The sequence below is a fragment of the Gouania willdenowi genome, chromosome 12 (assembly GCF_900634775.1).
Source record: "Gouania willdenowi chromosome 12, fGouWil2.1, whole genome shotgun sequence".
NCBI lineage: Eukaryota > Metazoa > Chordata > Actinopteri > Blenniiformes > Gobiesocidae > Gouania > Gouania willdenowi.
The window spans coordinates 8,433,319-8,452,542 of record NC_041055.1 but is presented as its reverse complement, the minus strand read 5'-3'; the positions used below and the strand labels follow the sequence as shown (position 1 = coordinate 8,452,542).

At 39.9% G+C, this 19,224-nt stretch overlaps 1 protein-coding gene across 3 annotated transcripts in view; it reads right to left on the bottom strand.

Annotated features, from left to right (window-relative positions):
- Positions 1-19,141, bottom strand: part of palm2akap2 (PALM2 and AKAP2 fusion) — a 134,646-nt gene extending 115,505 nt beyond the window's left edge. For all 3 annotated transcript variants that reach the window (XM_028462366.1, XM_028462367.1, XM_028462368.1), the window contains exons 1-2: positions 19,053-19,141; positions 1,812-1,863 (exon numbers count right to left, since the gene is read on the bottom strand). In XM_028462366.1, coding sequence (XP_028318167.1) covers positions 1,812-1,863; positions 19,053-19,096 — 96 coding nt within the window. In that variant the 5' untranslated portion in view covers positions 19,097-19,141. The remainder of the gene's footprint in view (positions 1-1,811; positions 1,864-19,052) is intronic.
- Positions 19,142-19,224: the final 83 nt, after the last annotated feature.

Here is a 19,224-nt window from a genome sequence, read left to right as displayed (position 1 = left end):
TATACTTCAGTGGTAACGGTTATCATCCTAATCCTCCTAATTACTAATTATACTAGTATATAGTCGACAGTACATTCTCATTGAGTTTGTAATGCATAGTAGGGCTGCACAATAAATCAAAATATTAATCGTGATCATGATTTTTGTTGCCACGATTAAATTATCCTGATCGTCTGCAATATTTACATTTAGAATATGGGTTCTGCACTCTGTAATACTGTATTTATTCAGTTAGCCTTTGGTACGATTTAAATTCTGGCGTTATTTTTTTGTTTTTTATGTTTTGAATGTTATATATAGCTTAATTTTAGACTGCAAACAGGACACATATTATTTGTTTAAAAGTAGTTTAAAAAAAAATGAAAAAATAAAAGTCGTATAATGAGAACACAGAATTTTTTTCCTAACATGATAAAGGAATGTGATTATAAACGGGATTACATTGTTGATCAAAATAATCGTGATTATCATTTTGGCCATAATCGAGCAGCCCTAGTACCATACGTAGTACGAAGTATGCCATTTCAAAAACAGCCATAGTGTCAGTGAATGAAACCTATGTCACATGGATAAAAACAAATCCAATCATAAATTATTTTCTCAGTAGCTGTAAACTCAGAACAAACAGCCAGTTATATGTTGCCATGTTTCAACGTGGCCAAAATAGTTTCTCCTGCTGCTGCTGCTGTTCCTCCCCCTGCTGTGTGTGTGTGTGTGTGTGCGTGTGTGTGTGTGCGTGTGTCCTTGTGCCTCTGTGTGTCTTAAAGTGTGTGTGGTATGCTGTGGTTCCATTCCGGCGCCAAATTTAGTCCTGGGAAGCCAACCCTGGTGTAACAGTTGCTCTAAAAAACCATCAGCACTAATACCTAAACTTTTCTGCTGATCACACAGCCATTTGTGAAATGTGGGATATAGAAAAAAAGACCACTTCACTGCAGAATTATCAGATATATTACAAAAACAAACAAAAAAAAACAAAAAACCATGAAATCACCTTATTTAAATAATTTTCCACTCATTTGCTTTTCCTCTCCTTACACTCAAAAAACAGCAGCACTGCAAGACAATAAGGCTGGTGATGGAATCAAGCATACATTAGTAACTGTCAAACAAAAAATTGTTTTATGTGGTGAAAATGTGTGTAGGAGGAGGCAATGACATCAGGCTGCAAGACGTCCAAAACATTAGGCAAACTCTGGCATTCTGAACATCATGACGGCTATAAATGCACATAAAAGAATGAAATAAAAGAAACCTGCAGTTTTTTTTGTAGCCTTTTCCTGAAAGTAAAATACACAAGCAAACACATGTTTGCATCTCAGGCCAGAGACATTGGTGGAGTTTGAGATTCTTCTTTTTTGCTGCAGTACCTTACATGAACTGCTGGGCGCAGTGTCGCTTCACCATTTATAGTGTGAAGAAGAATTACAGAAGAAGAAGAACCAACCTAAATTCTCAAAAAGTTTGGGACCATTTCACTAAAAACGCACCTGAGGTAGAACTAACATCTGTGACATGAAACTAACAGTAATACATACTGTTTTATGGCACTTAAAAAATATTTTTATATTATGTACATTATATTAAGAGGTGACTCCACTGGTGTTTTACGTAATTCAGCTTCAAAATGAGTGGCTGCCTTTTATACGAGTTTGAATGAAAAGTATGAATGTTCTGAAACAGTGAAGATGAGTAGGATTGTTGGTGGCACCAACGGCAGCAGCAACAGACATTACTGCCACTGAAAGATAACGCAGACTAAAGGTCAGGAGGGGACGAAAGAGGTGTAAAAACAAAAGGGGCCGACTTACCGTGAGGGCCTGCAGCCTCTCCTTGTGGAGCTGAGCCTCCTCACACGACATCCTGAGGGAGGCAAGCAGGGAAGAGGGGGGTGAGAGGAGCACGAGAGGTGAGATGTCGGAAAGACGTGAGCGCTGTGGGTCCCTCAGCAAGTGAAGAGAAGTAGAGAAGAACACACACACACACACAGAGGGAAGGGAAGAGAGGGAGGGAAGGAGGTAGAGGAGCACCAGGTTCCCCTTCCTCAGCAATAATCCAGCCTGCAGCGAGAGAAGATCTCACTCTCTGGCCATGTGCCTCACGCTCTGTCTGTCAGCCACTCTTTCTTTCTTTGCCCCGTCTCTCCACCCATTTCCTCCTCCCTCTTTCCCTCCCTCCATCTCTTCTTTCGGCAGGAGCCATGTGTGATTGAACAGCTGGGAGGAGCAGCAGCAGCTGAGAGAGGGAAGGTAGAGGCGACTGATGCAGTGATGGTAGAGCAAGGCCATGCAAAGACAAGAAAGAAATATGTGAGCTGGCAGAAGTGAGGAGACGCAGAACGGAATCGCAGAAGTCAGGAAGAGAGAAGCAGGGGGGAGGCAGGCGTTTGTCAAATATGACAGGGCGAGAATAAACATTCCTTTGGCCCACATTTGTCCTGTAACTTATCACTTTTTACAGTAGAGTCAAATTTTGGTTTGTGAAGAAGTTAGGATTCAAACAAATCTATTGGTAATTCAATTACTTGGTGTTTACGTATGTTTACGCTGACCCAGCCGGTAACACAACTTTGCTGACCACAGCAGACACATAAACACAGTACGCTTTGTTCCCAGCTTCTGCATCAGGGCTTAATAAGCAAACCTACTGTCCAAATACACAGTCTGAGGTGTTTCATGGCACAGTTTGGCCAGTTTAAGGCCAGAAAAACTCTGGGAATCGGTCTGAATGGGCTCCAAAGTAGCCAGAAAATCTGATGCCATTTCATGAGCTGCTCATTTGAGGCACTGTTACTAAAGTAGAGTTGTTCCATGGGAGGAAAATAACAAAGAAAATTAAAAAGTCAGGCTAACTGAAACATATAGGCTGTGTTCGAAATGGCATACTCTGTACTATGCACCACAAACTCATTGAGTATTTACTGTCTACCATCTACTATAAGTATGTTAGGATGACTAGGATGATGAGCGTTCCCACTAAAGTATACTTCCAAGTTTCCCAAGATGTGTTTCGAACCTTCAACGACAAAAACCTGAAGCACACTGAGGCTAAATATCTCTATTGATTCTCCATCTTTGAAAGTTCTGAAAACATTTTAAGCGAAAAAATGACCAAATAGAATATCAACATGTGGTCATTTGATCCATAAAACATGCGGAAAACCATTTCAAGTTGACATTTCTGAGATTTTCGGACACCTGCCTTTGTGTTACTCACAAAACTTCTGGTTACAAAAAACTACTAAACTAACAAGATGAACTACGGCCGGGCCCGCAGAACGTCTCCGCGCCAAATAGCACGTACCACGTTTCCGAGAATTTAGTGAAATGACTCGGTTCCACCGAGTAAAACAAATTAAATTGTGCGACGTAAAATGGTAATCTATTGAATTGCCGAAAAAATCTGTGACCGCTGGGGCTTCTCGGCGGTAGAGAAGAAGAGTGCAAACCTCTTTGTAGCTATTCAGGAGCGATTTACTCCCCCTGAAACATGACGCTCCAGTGGGTGAAGTAAATGCAGACTGGAGAAGAATTACAAACATGTTTAAGGAGGAGTAAATGTCCACCAAGAACCGCAGGGGTTGGAACTGTCGCCACCTGCGGTAACAGATTTTTTCGGGTCAAAGGTTTTGACACAACACCGGCACTCGGCTCAGCCTCGGCTCTTGGTGACATCATCCACAATGATTCGGTACCACCAACCGTCGTAATATTTTACTTGCAAATAAATGAGAAATCGACTTTCTTTTTTCTTTTCTTTTGGGGCCCCAAATCGAAAATCCGGCTCTGAGCGTCTATGCATACACATCCATAGATTATACCTACCAAATTTCAGTCCGATTCGTTTACTAAGAACAGAGGAGTCGTGATTTTAACTAGTGTACACTGCAAGAAGAAGAAGAAGAACAAAGTAAGTGGCGTTTTGAGTCCGGTAGCCCGACCTAAAAAACTAATCGAAGATAAGAAGAGATGCTTATGATTTTTAGCTTGAAGCAGGTCCCAGGATGATTTTATGTTCTGCTTGCAATGCATCATGGGGCGGTATGCCCACCGTGCATAATTGAAAAATGTTCTGATATAGTATACATCCAGGTATTTCTCACTTAGTCAATTTTTCCATACTATCTAATCTGAATGCACTACATACTTATTTTAACGTCAGATTTAGTATGAGTAGTACGCTAGTATGCGATTTCGAACACAGGCTCACGCTGTATATACAGTACATGGGTGCACAAAATAAGGATGGTTAGAAGGCAACAACGAAAGTCGTCTTCTGCTTTAAAATAGAAACTGTTGTGAGTTCTATGCTCTAATTTGATTTGTTTTTTGCTGTTGGAAAAGCAGATATTAGTACATTTAGTTGCATTAGAAATATTCCTAATTATGCTGTTTCAGTTTAAAGCTAAATTCTTTTAAATTGTATCTATTTTTAATCCAAAAGTTGTTGTAATCTACTGATGCCAGTGTGACCCCAAATCCCATAATGCAATGCGTGAAACTTTTCTGAAGATTATATTAAATGAAATTATCCAAACTTCATCGTGCTCTCATAAATATAATGCAGAAATGTTTACGTTTATCTGCCCATTTACATGGTTAAATAATCAATTCATATTTGTTATCTGCTAATTATACTCACAACTGATGAACTCATTACTTTCTTTCCAAACTTGCCCAATAACTTCACATCTCCATCTATTTTAAGTCACAGTTGTGTTTCTTTGTGACAAGATGAAAACTAAATGAGACAACAATGATTTCAGTATCCTGAAGAAAGAAGAGTGGATTGGAAAACACAAAAGAAACAAATCAGTTCATTTTACTGCATTATGGCAGAACAAACTCCTCCCTCTGCCGTGTTCACAGAGCTGCTTCTGCTAACAGCTGTTGCTACACTACAACCTTTACAAAAGCTCTCTAAGGCCGACTTGGGCAACTTCTATCACAGCTGGGCCACAAAAATGTGATTGTCTGAACCGAGAGCCATGTTATCAACATTAATGTCAGCATTTAGAATAATGACCAATCTGAGTATTAGCACAGGGAACAATTAATTTGTCTTTTTTGTACATTTGTACCTCATTATGTGGTCATTTTGTTTCTCATTGTTGTAATATTTGTGTTTTTGTAGTCGTTTTGTGTGTGTTTGCATAATTACTCTCAAGTACGCTGTATGAGTTTTTGCAGTTTGCTTAAAGCCCTATTTGCATGGGATTAGTTTTACCTGGGGACCGCATGTAGTAAATAAATAAATGAACCTCCAACGTCTGCTTTTTATGCGGCGCATTTGCACGGGATAACCAAAGCCTGGGATTTTTCTGAAATTTACGGACATCTGAAAACGTGAAACAGTGTGTGATTTGATGTTAAAACAACTTTGCACGCTTTTGACCACAGCTCGGTGCTGTGTTACTGCTAGCGCTAGCCAGCTGTATTAAATAGAAGGCTACAAACAGAAAAAGAAAAAGATTCTTACTGCACAGTGCAAAGCAGGACGTGATCTACCATTTGCTTCTGATATTGCTCCTTCTCCTCAGCCTTCTCTTTTTTTGTTGCCGTACGTTAGGGGCCGATAAGGTTTTGCTGGCCCGGGACCCAAAAGGTTTTTTAAACACTCCAATGCAGCCTTCCATTCGTCGCCAAAAGTAAACAAACATGCATCCCGGTGTCACGGTCTGAGTTTACCTCTTAACTGAGATCAAATATGAGCATATATGCGCCCATTTCTGTCCAAATCATAGAGATATCTATTCGCATTGGATTAGTATTATCACAGGACCTTGGAGTTCAGCAAAATATAATAGGTCATTTGCAGGGGAATTTTTACTTTACAAATGACTGACAAGGCCGATTCGCACGGGATTAACGTCACAGACATTCGCCGCAATTTTTACAAATCGCATGTGGTTCCTTTGTAAAACTAATCCCGTGCGAATAGGGCTTTAGTTGTCCTATATTTTTGCATGTTTTTTTTGTCGTTTTGTGTTTTTCGAAAGCAAAAATTTTTTTAATATTCTGCCATTTTGTGTTTTTTTTGAGTCAATCCTTGCCTTTTAATTTCGGGTCAACAAATGTTACCCCCGTGCTGCCAGTTGCCCATAAAATATTAAGACTTAAGTTTTCGAAAAATTTACAAAATTTCAGTAAATACTTTTCTTAAAGTTAAACAATGAATCCAACAAAACCCTCACACAAACTTTAAAATGACGCCATAGCTAACTGATCAACATCTTTATTTAGCTTAGCATTTGCTGTAGGCATCAAAGGGCCTTCTAAAGATGCTTTTGGCTTTGGCTAATCTCAGCAAAGGCTTAGAACAAAAGAACATAATTGTACACAACAGTACCTGCCTGGATCTACATAGACCTTTAATTACAAAAAGACCTTTGCCATCTAACAGCCCACCTGTTTTATGCCAGAAGTAGCTTACACATCCTTAGCTACATTAGCACAGCTATAGCGTAGGTTTGAGGGTGAAGAGTTTGTTTACGTTTAAGTTTTATGAATATTACGCTATTTGGAAAATCTCAGACATGGGCTGCCACATGTCACAAAATCACACACAACCTGTCAAGAAAAACACACAATATGACAGAAAAATACACCAAATGTAAACCAAAAATAAGAGAAAAGTACACAAAACAATATAAACACACAAAACAACAACAAACATGAATCAGGATCAGCTTTATTGACCAGGTACAGTTTAGAACAATACGAGGAATTTGACTTGGTAGTTGCAGTGAAAGAAGACACATCAACACACCGGAGCAGCCATTTGCGGCGCCCACAAATTTAGGTGAAAAAGGGATCAACAACAGGAGGAGAGGAGGGGTGAGGGGGAAAAAAAACTGCCAGTTTGAAACTGATTTCCCTAAACAGAGAAAACAGTGTGAAACCAGGGAAAAAAAACGCCTCTGCAAACATAAATGTAAGCATGACACAGTCAAACAACTCGAGACAAGGCATGTGGGAAGGGTTGGGTGGGAGGTTGGCTGGGGGAGGGGGTCAGGTGGGAAGAACAAACACACACAATTAAGGAAATACATACAAAATAACACCAGAAACTGACAAAAAGACAAAGAAATACACAAAATGAGATAAAAGTTCACAAAATTAGCGAAAGAATACACAAACGAAAACAAATATACACAAAATTAAAGAATTCCAAAACATGACACCAAAAACCCTTAAATTGAGAGAAAAGCACAAAACACAACAACAAAAAGTACAATATTATTGCTCATAATGGTCATTATTCTAAATGCTGATGTGTAGTCTCATAATGTGACCCTCGAATCATATAATCCCATTTTTGTGCCCCTTTTCCCATAAAAGTTGCCCTCTCTGTATCAGATAGCTTTACATCGGTCTGTGTGTGTGTGTATGGGGGGTGGATCGCTTCTAAAATCATCCGCACCAGTCCAACAAACGCACAAATGAATGGGTACCCTGCGCCTGCACGTCTGTATGTCGGATCTACATTTTCCATAGACTTAGAATGGGTACACGGGTACAATGCACAAGCACACATGCAGACGTGTTAACGCGTATAGCGATCAGGTGACCTTCACTATCGATCACCGTCTACGTGACATATAAACAATTATGAAAAAAATATTGGGCGCTTACGCGTGCAGGCGTGTGCACGCGCGCAGGTATGCAAGTGTGTGTGTGAGTGTATAATGAACCACCATTTAGTCCGGTTACAGTCTGTGTCACGACACTCTTCCATAGAGTGGTCGTGACAGTAGTGTTACGCTCTGAGTCATTGCTGTGATTGGACAGGATACAACACTTCCTGACTTACACACATGTACATGCCTGCATGCCTAACAATTTTTTGTTTACATGTCACGCAGACGGTGCTACATAGTGAAGCACACCTGATTGCTATAGCTTCACTCACGCCACACCTGCCACTACACCTAACTACTTAAATTAGGTACGTTTAGTAAAAGTTACGCAGGCAGGTACACGTGCGTTAGACTGGTGCGCATGAATTTAGAAGCGATCCACCTCCCATAGCGTGTGCGCGCGTGTGGGTGTGCGTGTTTGTGGAGCGAATATCTCCCCCGACACGGTGTCTGTTTGACCTCAAACTTAGTCAACGGCAATACCCCGAGTTTGTGCATCCGTTATTTTGGAGTAATTTTGTAATTTCAAAATGTTTATTTCAATTTTATTTCACCCGGGCGGCACATTCAAGTCGGCCCAGTAGTGAAATCCCTTCAGCTTTTGACCTCATAGTGTGAGGGGGCGCTACCACACCATCTATATCTATTTCACTGCACAGCTCTGCGCCGATGCGTGCCAGAGCCAATCACAGTAGCGAGCTCGAGTCACATGTGCAACCTTAGCCAATCGGTGCTGCGCGCACACAGCCAAGCAGACAGTGAGAGAGGGGAAGATATTTTAAGGCTCTTTCACAAGGTTTGAGCTCCTGTGGACTTCTCTTTTGAGGAAACATACGTTTTGACTGTTCCTTCTTTGGTGATTACATTTCAAAACTTTTATTTTCACGTTTAGGAGTAATGCACAATTTGAGCGTAATACAAATAGTTGAACAGTTTATTGATCAGTTGTGTAGTCCTACATACTCTTTTTTTATTTGTTTTGTAGCTTATCCCATCTTCCGTTCTCTCCTCTTCATAAACTTTTATCCTTTCTATCCCCCCCCCCATTGGCTCTGCATCCTCTTTTATCAGGCAATATCCTTATAAGGAGAAACTTAGGCACAGCAGTCCCGTCAGACTCGTTAGGGAATACACAGGCATGTAACACGCTCATGCACAAACACACACTCATACACAGTCATAACAACCCCTGCGTTACTCAGAGGTGGTGATGCTGGTTGTGGGGGGAAGGGGGGGGGGGGCGGTGATCATAAATGCGTGCAGCTGGTGAGTGTCTGCAAGTAGTGAGTAAATCAAAAGGAGTCGTATTCACTGGGCTTCAGTTGTAATTCTCATATTTACGCATGCACCGTGAATCACTGTTTGTTCTCTGGGGTTTCAGTGGGTAACCTACAACGGTTAGAGACGCTCACAGTCAACCATAGCAGGGGAATGTGTTGTAATAATCTTTTCACACCACGCTGCCCACACACAGATAACTCTGCGGCACATATTCAATTGTGTTGACGTTTTTAGCTGCTGTGCTTCTGGCCTGTTCATCACATCAGTAAAGGTGTCCACTTTTTATTTACGACTAAACAAGCTCATTAGCAACAATTAACAGAAACAATGTTTTTTAAAAAAACCATTCCACTTCAGTGGTCACTACCACAGCCATGTTTACCCATTCAATCTGTAAAGGTGATGTGTGGGGGGGTGGGGGGTGATATACTCTACCAAGGAACATTTGTAATTATAGAGATGGGCAATATTATCGTCCCGTTGATATTATCGGCAGATTTTTTTCCACTGACATTGAAAAACCAATTCGTGCTACGCTGCCTCAAAATGAGTATACAGTATACATTAGATAGTTTGGAAAGATTGAGTGTGCACAAAATATTTGGATGTAATACTATATCGGGACATTTTTTAAGTGTGCACGGTGGACACACTAGTCATACTCAACCGCCCCATGAAGCATTGCAAGCGGAATGTAAAATCGTGCTGGGACCGCCTTCAAGCTAAAAGTGAAACATCCCATTTTCAAAACAAAAGCATCTCTTACTGTCTTCCATTAGTTTTTAACGCTTTTGTAAATAGGGTTCTTGTTTTGAAGTTAACTAGAAGTTATCGAAATGTCGACGTGAGATGTGTTTCCGCAAGTTTTACGGATCAAATGACCACATACATGTTGATATTCTACTTGGTCATTTTCTCTCTTAAAATGTTTTCAGAACTTTCAAAGGTGACGAATCATTGGAGATATTTAGCCTCAGTGTGCTTCAGGTTTTTGTCGTTGTAGGTTTGAAATAAATCTTGGAAAACTTGGAAGTATACTTCAGTGGGAACGGTCATCATCCTAATTCTCCTAATTATACTTATAGTATATCGTAGACAGTATATACTCGTTGAGTTTGTATCGTATAGTATGGAATATGCCATTTCGAACACAGCCCCAGTTTTGGCGTTACAGCGCTAACTAGTGGTGAAATATAATACTGTTTGGATTTCCTTACCTGACCTTTCAATACGACTAATTTCCTGTCAAAATTGGAAGATCCGAACGTATTCAGTCATACCTTCTAGAAATGTTTTGTTAACCTATATTCTTTCTGCTAAAGCAAAGTCTGTAAATATTTTCAGTTGGTAGACAGTGTTTATGAGCTTTACTCATTTTACACAGTAATATAGATCTTAAGCATTTAACTGACTCACAACTAACCGCTAATCTAACTTTAACTCACTAGCTATGTTATTCGACTTGCACCACATGTAGAAACTATATAACAAATGTCATATGTGCAATATTTGCTGTACAATATTGAAGGGTTACGTTTTTCTGTATTGTTAGAGTTTCTGTAATACAGAAACAATACTGACATATACACAGGGTCTGTGTATATGTCAGTATTGGTTAATATTGGAACGTTAGTGTTAGACAATATCACCATATTGGATATCAGTAAAAAGCAAAGATTAAACATCTCATTCCCACTGTCGCTAAGTGCTTGTTCATGTGGATGTTGTTGATGAGCGCATTGAGATGACTTTGTTTTAATTTGCGCTATACAAATAAAGTTGAATGGAATTGAATTGCATTAAAGGGGCAGTATTATGAAAAATTTACTTCATCATGGTTTTGCTACAGTGATATACATTCCTTGTTATTCCACATTTTGTGAAAAGTCAGCTACAAATGGGTGAGTTGGATTTGGATTTTGTATGGAACTCCTCCTCCTGACAATCCTGGCTCCTCCTACCTTATGAGAATTTAAGCTCCTCCCATGGGATATACAGTAGTGCTTCGTTTATCGCGGGGTTTACGTTCTGAAAATAACCAGCAATAGGTGAAATCCGTGAAGTAGTCAGCTTTATTTTTTACAATTATTAACCCCTCATCACACACTTTATACACTTTTCTCAGACAGGAATTAATATTTTCTCACATTTCTCTCTTGTTTAAACTCTCTCAAAGTTCAAACCTTCATAGATATTAAAATATAAACCTGTTTTCAAACATACAGCACTTCAGAGCCACACTGCTAGTGATCAGACATTGATGCCGAACGCATTTAGAGTCTTTGTTGATGATAACATCAGGCCGTCAACACGGACACTGGTCTGTTCACCCATTCAACCATGGAGTAGAAGCTGTGTGTGACCACCTGGAGCTGTATGACACAGCCTTTATAACCGGGACCGGACTAGGAAGGATTTGGCGTGGAGGAGAATCAGCGAGGAGGTGGTAGTAGCAGGTAAAAGTTCTCTCTGTAGCCCTGAGCTAAGATAGCATTAGCCGCTAATCACACCGGTTCTTTTCACTGGTGGTTTATGTTTATGAGAGGAGAAAAAGGAGCGCAGCTCCTCGCTTCAGCAGGCAGTGAAACTCACCGAGTTGGATGTGTCGCTGGTGGGTGAACGCAGCATTAGCCAATCAGGGCGCAGAACACAATGCGCGTTCATACGCTGCAAAAAAATGCATGCAAAATTGCACTGTTAAAAAAAAACTGCGAAACACTGAAGCCGCGAAAGGTGAACCGCGTTATAGTGAGGGACTACTGTATATGTTTTACATTATTGTTATATATGTAAAGCTACATACACAAAATGTGTCCTCTGCATTTAATTGTAGCGCCCAGAGAGCAGTTAGGGTTAATATAAGGGACTGATCAACATCCCACAGAGATGGAGCAGTTAAGATTACAACCAGTGAGCCTACAATTACAAGCCTGTTCCCTTAACCACTAGTCCCTTTATCCACAGATAATATATTTATGTTCAGTATATAGATAACCCAGTATATAAATAATTCGAAGCACAGTGTGAGCGCTCAATCAGTTCGATCTTTGGTAAATGTTATACCGCCTCGTATCTCCTTTGACATGATCTGATGTGTTTGTGACCCAAAGCAACTCAGCGGTTGGACAAAACAGTGGACTATTGTTTTGAATGGACTATTGCTGTAATCAATAGTGGTGATAATGAATAGAAAGTGCAGCTCTGCTGAGTGTTTGAAACAGCTGATTGACTCCGCTGCTGCTGTGATAAACACACACCGTACTCACAATCACAATAGCCACTTAAAAAAGCCATGTGTTTTACTGTAATGTGCAGTTTTTTGGCTGAAAACAATAACAAGAGTGTGTGGATAGCAAAATATAATTGCTATCGTGATCACTCTCTCCAACAGCGAGGCATGTAGTCGGCGTCTACAGACACGCCTACTCATGCATATGCATGAAGGCCCCAAAACAACCTGTTTTTTGGAGAAAGTGACTTTTCAGAGGGCTAAAACTCGGCGAGTTTGGGAAAATAAACCTCAAATACTATGTTGTTGTGTTTCATAGAACAAATGGAGATGGGTGAAAAACAATATAATACTGCACCACTCTAACTCCCTTTCCCTTCTTTTACCCCCACTCACTAGGGTGAAACACAGCCCTTTCTTTTTATATGTTCCTCTTTTATTGCTTACCCTTCCTTAGGGAGGGTTGGTGATGGTCACAACTAAGCAATAAAACATGCATAGCTGCTGCAAAAAATATTGCACTACAGTGTTAACTTAACTGGACAAAGAAGAAAATAAACGATCCATTTCTAACATCATTGCGAAATTCTTGTATTTTGTGAAATAGAAATCTTTTGTCTGTTCTAAATGAAACCCAAAGTACAGCACAGGCGTTCTGCAGTGTTGGAGAATTATAGCTGAAGTCTGCTTACAGCTGACCATGTCCCAGTGGACAGGAGAACTGGTTCCATCCAAACATTGAATTACACATTCAACACGGAGCATAAAACCTCTGAACCAGGAACAGTGAGCAGTTTTGGTTAAATATAGTTCATGACTTGGCAGTCATATCCTCATGCTGGCATGACATCTGCCTGAGCTGGAGTTATAACAAGCACTGTTATGTTGGCTACGCAGGCCACTGTGAGAACAATTCCCAGAATAAACCAAGGATTATTTTTTTTTTAGTCTTTATGGAAGTCTATTTATTTTTTTTTTACTTGGACTCCTTTGAGTCTTTCATCATCCCCTGAAGGACTGTTACCTCTGTCTCTCTCTTTTACGTCCTTGACTCCAGCTTCAGTCACGCTGGTTGGTTGTCGTTGGATACAACAGCGTCATTGTTCCTCCACATTGCCACGACATGATGACCTCACTGTACAGCCAGCCTAGGCTTCGCCACACAACAACCCCCAAAAAACCAGCCTTGAGCTAATGGCCTCCAGATGTGGAAGCATAGGCAGAGAAGCACACATGCGCACACACACACACACGCACATGCACACACACAGCTTTAGTACTTAACTACTTACAAAGCAGTGGTAGGAAGTAGAGGGAAAGGAAAAATATGGACAAAAGTAAATCAGGCTAGTTTAGCCGTCGCTCCTGTGTGTGTGTGTGTGTGTGTGTGTGTGTGTGTATTTTAGGTGCCTTTGTGTGGCATACCTCTAATGGTGGGACACACAGACTTTGTTTGTGTGTGTGATTGAATAACTTGGCCTTCATATGTTTTGCATTTTTAGCTGTTCTTTGTTACTTAATGAATGCAGACTTTGTAGTTCTTGTTTGTTTTTTTTTGATTCCACAATGCTGTGGTTTTCAGATATTACTGTGGTAAGATGGCAATGGTTGGACTTTTTCCACTTATATCAGTATCCGGTATTCCCCCCTAGTGGACCATGAAGTGACTGCAATTGGTTATTGAGCAACGGTTCAATAAAAAGCTTATATTACTCACATTTGTCATTGAAAATTAATTTACTCGAATGGGACACCTTAGAGCAGACATAAGCAACTGGTGTCCCGGGGGGCCCTCATACGGCCCATGGTCAAATTTTGTGCGATTCCAAACATAGATGACACAAAACAACACCAAAATACCTAAAATGTCTTTAAAAAAAAACCACAAAGAACAATATGCAAAATAATAATGGAAATACACAACAAATTTTCTAAGAAAATACAAAATTACTTCAAAGTAAATACACAAAATGACTCCAGAAAACAAGAAAAATCCAACTTCAAAATGGCTACAAAAAATCCGCAAAACAAGCAAAATTATAGAAAAATAAACAAAGTGACAAGAAACACACAAATATACAAAATTTCATGAACACAGATGAAACCCTTTGCTCTGTAAAAACACTTAGATTGTTCATTTTTCTAAATGTTAACATGAATGTTGCTAAAATGGCCCTCAGGTCACACAATCACAAGGGCATTGTCTGTATTTTAAGTCATTTTGTGTATTTATTGTTGTTTTTTGTACTTTTCTGTTCTTATTGTGTATTTGTGTGGTTACATTGTGTAATTTTTGACTAAATTTGCTTTTTGCTGTTGTAATTTTGAGTTATTTTATGTGTTAACTTTAAGGGGGCTGCACAAAATTAAACTGAGAGTCGCTTGTGGCCCCCGGGCCGCCAGTTGCTGCTCTACATGATACAAAGGCCTCCACATGCGCTTCATGTTCAGATACATACTGTAGATATGAGCTGTTATTGACTGTCAGAACGATACTATTTTTCCCAACTGTAACATTAACTATTGATGCAGCAGCAGCCTCTGCATCATGTCCATTTCCCCACCGTCTCATGGGTGTGTTTCTGACAGGAGACTTAAAGATATCATTGATGTGTCCGACAGGCTGCCTTTGAATAAGTGATTGAGATTCTCAGCATGCAACACGACACCGTATACAGAGCTTGACATCATACAAACAGACACTTTTTATTGCATGCACCAAATCTATACACACTATCCTTTGCACCAATAGCAAGTCAAGTTTGTTTTCTACTGCTTTCTACAGCAGAGTAAAGTTTTAAAAATCTACATGTATTTTTTTTCTTGAGTGTTCTGGGTATTTTATTTTGAAAAGTCACTACGTTTACTTGTGTAAAGTGAGAGCAATGACCAACTTCCAACAAATAAATATCTGACCTCTTAAAGGGGACATATCATGGTTTTAAATCCTTCCTTTTTACATATAAATCATACAGTTGTGGTCTATATAAAGTGGAACTGCAATGCTTGGGTCTGAATTCCTCATTATAATAGCTCCACAGACCCCTTTTCTACCCCTTTTCTGATGTGCTTCTGAGAGCAACTCGTTTTGGTGCGGTCTCTTTAAATGCAAATGAGACACTTCATACCCCGCCCCCTCTCCAGGTTCAACTCCACCCTGCTCGGCCATTTTTGTAGTTTGATAGAAGAGATATAGCTATGTAGCGGCGCAGAAAAAGTTTATTCACACGTTATTTACACAATGTCAACAACGGAATACTTGTTCATCCAGCCTTACATGTTCGAGCCAGAGTCGGACCCGGCGGAGCGAGATGAAAATGATGATGAACCTGCAGAACCCTAACAAGTGAGCTAACACAAGCACCGAGCTAATGCTAGCGCCAAGCTAACGTCACGAAATGCATTTTAATACAGTCTTTTCAAAGACAAAAACGGCAAAATGAAGTGACTAATGAAAACTTTAGACTTAAATTAAACCACGTAGGCCATATCATCAAGGATCTAAAACGAGCACACAGCGCTAACATATGAAGTCTGAAGACGGTGCAACTACTAATGCTAACAAAACAATGACAGGGACGTCTTAACATCACACTTTTTAGCGTTATTTACAGCTTACCGAAGTGCTCTGTTCATCGTCTCCAAAGATAGAAGGAATTGAACCCTCAATCAGACAAAGTCTTTTGGCAAATCCTTCTTTATACTGGTGGAGGTTGCAGAAGCAGTCATCCTTGAAGTGCTTCACGCACACAAAAATGATCTTACCCACAGATGTGGGTACATTTCTGTAAAAAATAAAACTCAACCAGGCACTTTGAAAAGGTTCTGATGCTGGGAGACGGTGTAATGAAGCGTCTGGGTTACTACATCCAACAACCGAACAATTTGACTTATCCTCTCGTAACTTCAGCATCCTGGAGCTTGGACTACAAAATAAAAGCGAGAAATAAAAATGGCGGATTGTTCTAAGTGTTGGGCCTGGAGTTGATGTACTAATTTGGCAGTTCTGCTGACGTTATTGTTCAAAAAACGTAATAGAGAATCGAAAAATCGAAACAGATTGAAAAATATGACCAAAACAGAATATAAAGATATCAACGGAGCACCTGAAGAGATTAATTTGAACTTTTCTGTACTTCTAAACAATCTAAATATACATCAAAATGCATTTAAGGGCTAAAAAAGTGGATTTAGCATGATATGTCCCCTTTAAACTACAAACTTCATCAACAAAAACAATCGTAGTTTGTACCAGTGGTAAGTCAGGGTGGGACACGATAGATGATAACTGGATCACAATAATGAGAAGATATTTTGGAAAAAGGAAAAAATAATTACATTTTGAAAAATAACCATGCTTTTATCTGACTGTAACTCGACATACGTACTTACATACTTGCTCTGGGGATGACATTTTCAACTCAATAGAAATATAGAAAAAATAAAATAAACTTAATTGAGAACTTTTTTCCGACTTAAAATAGGAAAAATGCACAAAAACAGACTGACGATTAATGCTAGATCATGTCACCATCATGACATTCTGTGCATAAACTGTGCAGAACAAGCTTTTTTATGAAAGAATCAACCTCGAACAGCCCACATCGCCGAGAATTAAGATGTGGACATGTTCTGTTTCAATAATGTTAGCATGTGGTGGCGTAACGGTTAGGGAAGCTGGCTTGTAATCGGATGGTCAACGGTTCAAATCCTACCTGGTCCATCACTGTGGAATGATGCGCAAGTCCCTGAACCCTACTTACACGTATTGTGTCGTTTTGGATAAAAGCGTACGCTAAATGAAATTGTAATGTTGTAATGTCTACATTTTCAGGCTAAAATAGACATTTGGACATTGACTATGTGTCCTGCACTTGAAAAGACACGCTAGCTTAGGTTCAGATGTAGCAGAGGCTGGAGTTCTGCATTATTGTAAAAGGAAGCATAGATACTATGATGACTATGCTTGAAGCATGGAGACTACTGAATAAATAATAAATGTGCTGTCCATCCATTCATTATTAAATCATCTATTCATCATCTTCGCCCACTTTATGCATGTTATGATAGTATCCTATCCTGGTATGGTATTGGTCACAGTGAAGGTTAACCCCGGTTGGGTGCAGCTCATACACAATTTTCTTTTTCTGCTTACTATATAACCCTAGTTTTCATGTATTCATCACAAAATAAGAAATATGAATTTTAAACATTTTTTAAAGTAGATAGAGAGCAAGACAATTATTTTAACGAAAGTATCAGTGTCAGAAAATTTAAATTACATGGATTGTGGCGCATTAAAATGTTCTTATTGGTCTTTTCACTTATAACGTATGTATCTATTCTGTGTTATCTACATTCGTGGCACAGTCTGGGCTAATTCATGCTTGATCACAATTTTACTGAGTCGAACAAATATTGAAATTTTGTACGCTGTAATGAAAATGTGTATTGTTTGAGGCCAAAGTATTAGAACCTGTACTGTACAGGATTTCATGATTTATGTGTAATTATTGTATAACCACATACTGAAACAAGAGTAACCACACAAAATAACAGACAAATACACAAAACAGCAAAAATACACAAAGGGCCTGTACTACGAAGCTGGATTTCCTCTTATCGCGTTAACTTCCGGGATTTATTCGGTGTGGTGTACTACGACGCTGGTTAACTTTTTACTGGGCTAAATCACCATGGTAACTTAGGCTGAACACCCAACCTGATCAGGACCAGGTTATGAAGTAGATACGATCTGAGCGAGTACAAAAGAAAGATATAGATTTACATCTGATGGACTGATCTACAGTCAGATGATGAAGCCTGTGTTGGACACTCAACGTATGCACAAACGGATCAAGTATTTCATTCTTTCATTCATTCATAAATTTGCTATAGTGACGCTGACAGCATCAGCAGAAACATACTACAGTGAAACCATGTGTGTGATAAAATGAGGACTACTTGAATAGAAACACATGTGCTGTACTAAAGTGAAACTGATCAGAGAGCTGTCCGTTTCTCATCCCATGGATTAATATTGTATAATCTCACGCTTTTACGCATTAACAGTGTCAGCAGCTTCCTGCCTGTGTTCCTTCCTTCCTGCTTTTTCTGCAGCAACAGTGTGGTTTTTAGCCTGCATTATGGATTTTAATTATTTTATATTTTTAAAGTATTATTCTTCAATCGTGACGTGAATTGCTCTACACAGTTTCTCCGTGATTGTAATTGGTCTGACGCTATAATCGCCACCCCTGTCACTGGAACGCGCATGTAGCCAGGCTGAAATCACATGTCTTAAGTAAACGTGTTTATATCCCGCTTAGTAGTACAGCTACTCTCTAACAGAGAATGTTTGGTTAGGTGTAGCCTGCTAACGGAGAGATATCCAGGATATACTTGTACAAAATGACTCCAAGTCTCAAAACACACAAAGTAGTAGAAGAAGACTCAGAACACACACACACACACACACACACACAAACGCTCGAATCAGACAATCACACTTCTGCATGATCACATGTTTGTGGCCCTGCTGTGATTAAAAAAAAATGGAATAGATGCATCAAGCCAGCTGCATTCAAAGGCCCAAACAAATCCACCAATAATCATTCATCACACTGATCGTAAAAAGAGAGAAAAGGAGCGCCTGCTTCAAAATAAAGAGCTGACTCAGCAGAAGGTGGTGGTAGAGATAAGGAGCTCAGAGAGCAGACATGGAAGACTGAGGAGGGAGGAGTGAACACGACTTCTCCAGTCATGACTGAGCAGCGGCAGCAGCACCATGACGGAGCTCCGTTCCCATAGCGACCCATGATGTGTCTGATGGAGAGGATGTGAGCAGTGAAGGCTGATGGAGGGCAGTGAGGGGAGAGAGGAGGATGGAGAGCGGATACTTACGGAGCTGTGGCTGTTCCATTCCTCTGCAAAGGTGTGTCGGACATGGCTGCAACATCCACCCCCTCCTTTTTTTTTTTTTTTTTTTTTTTTTTTTTTACTCCTGCCCTTTAGTGTCCTTTTGACAGTTGTCTCCTCCTCCTCCTCTTCTCCTCCACCTCCCTCCACACCTCCT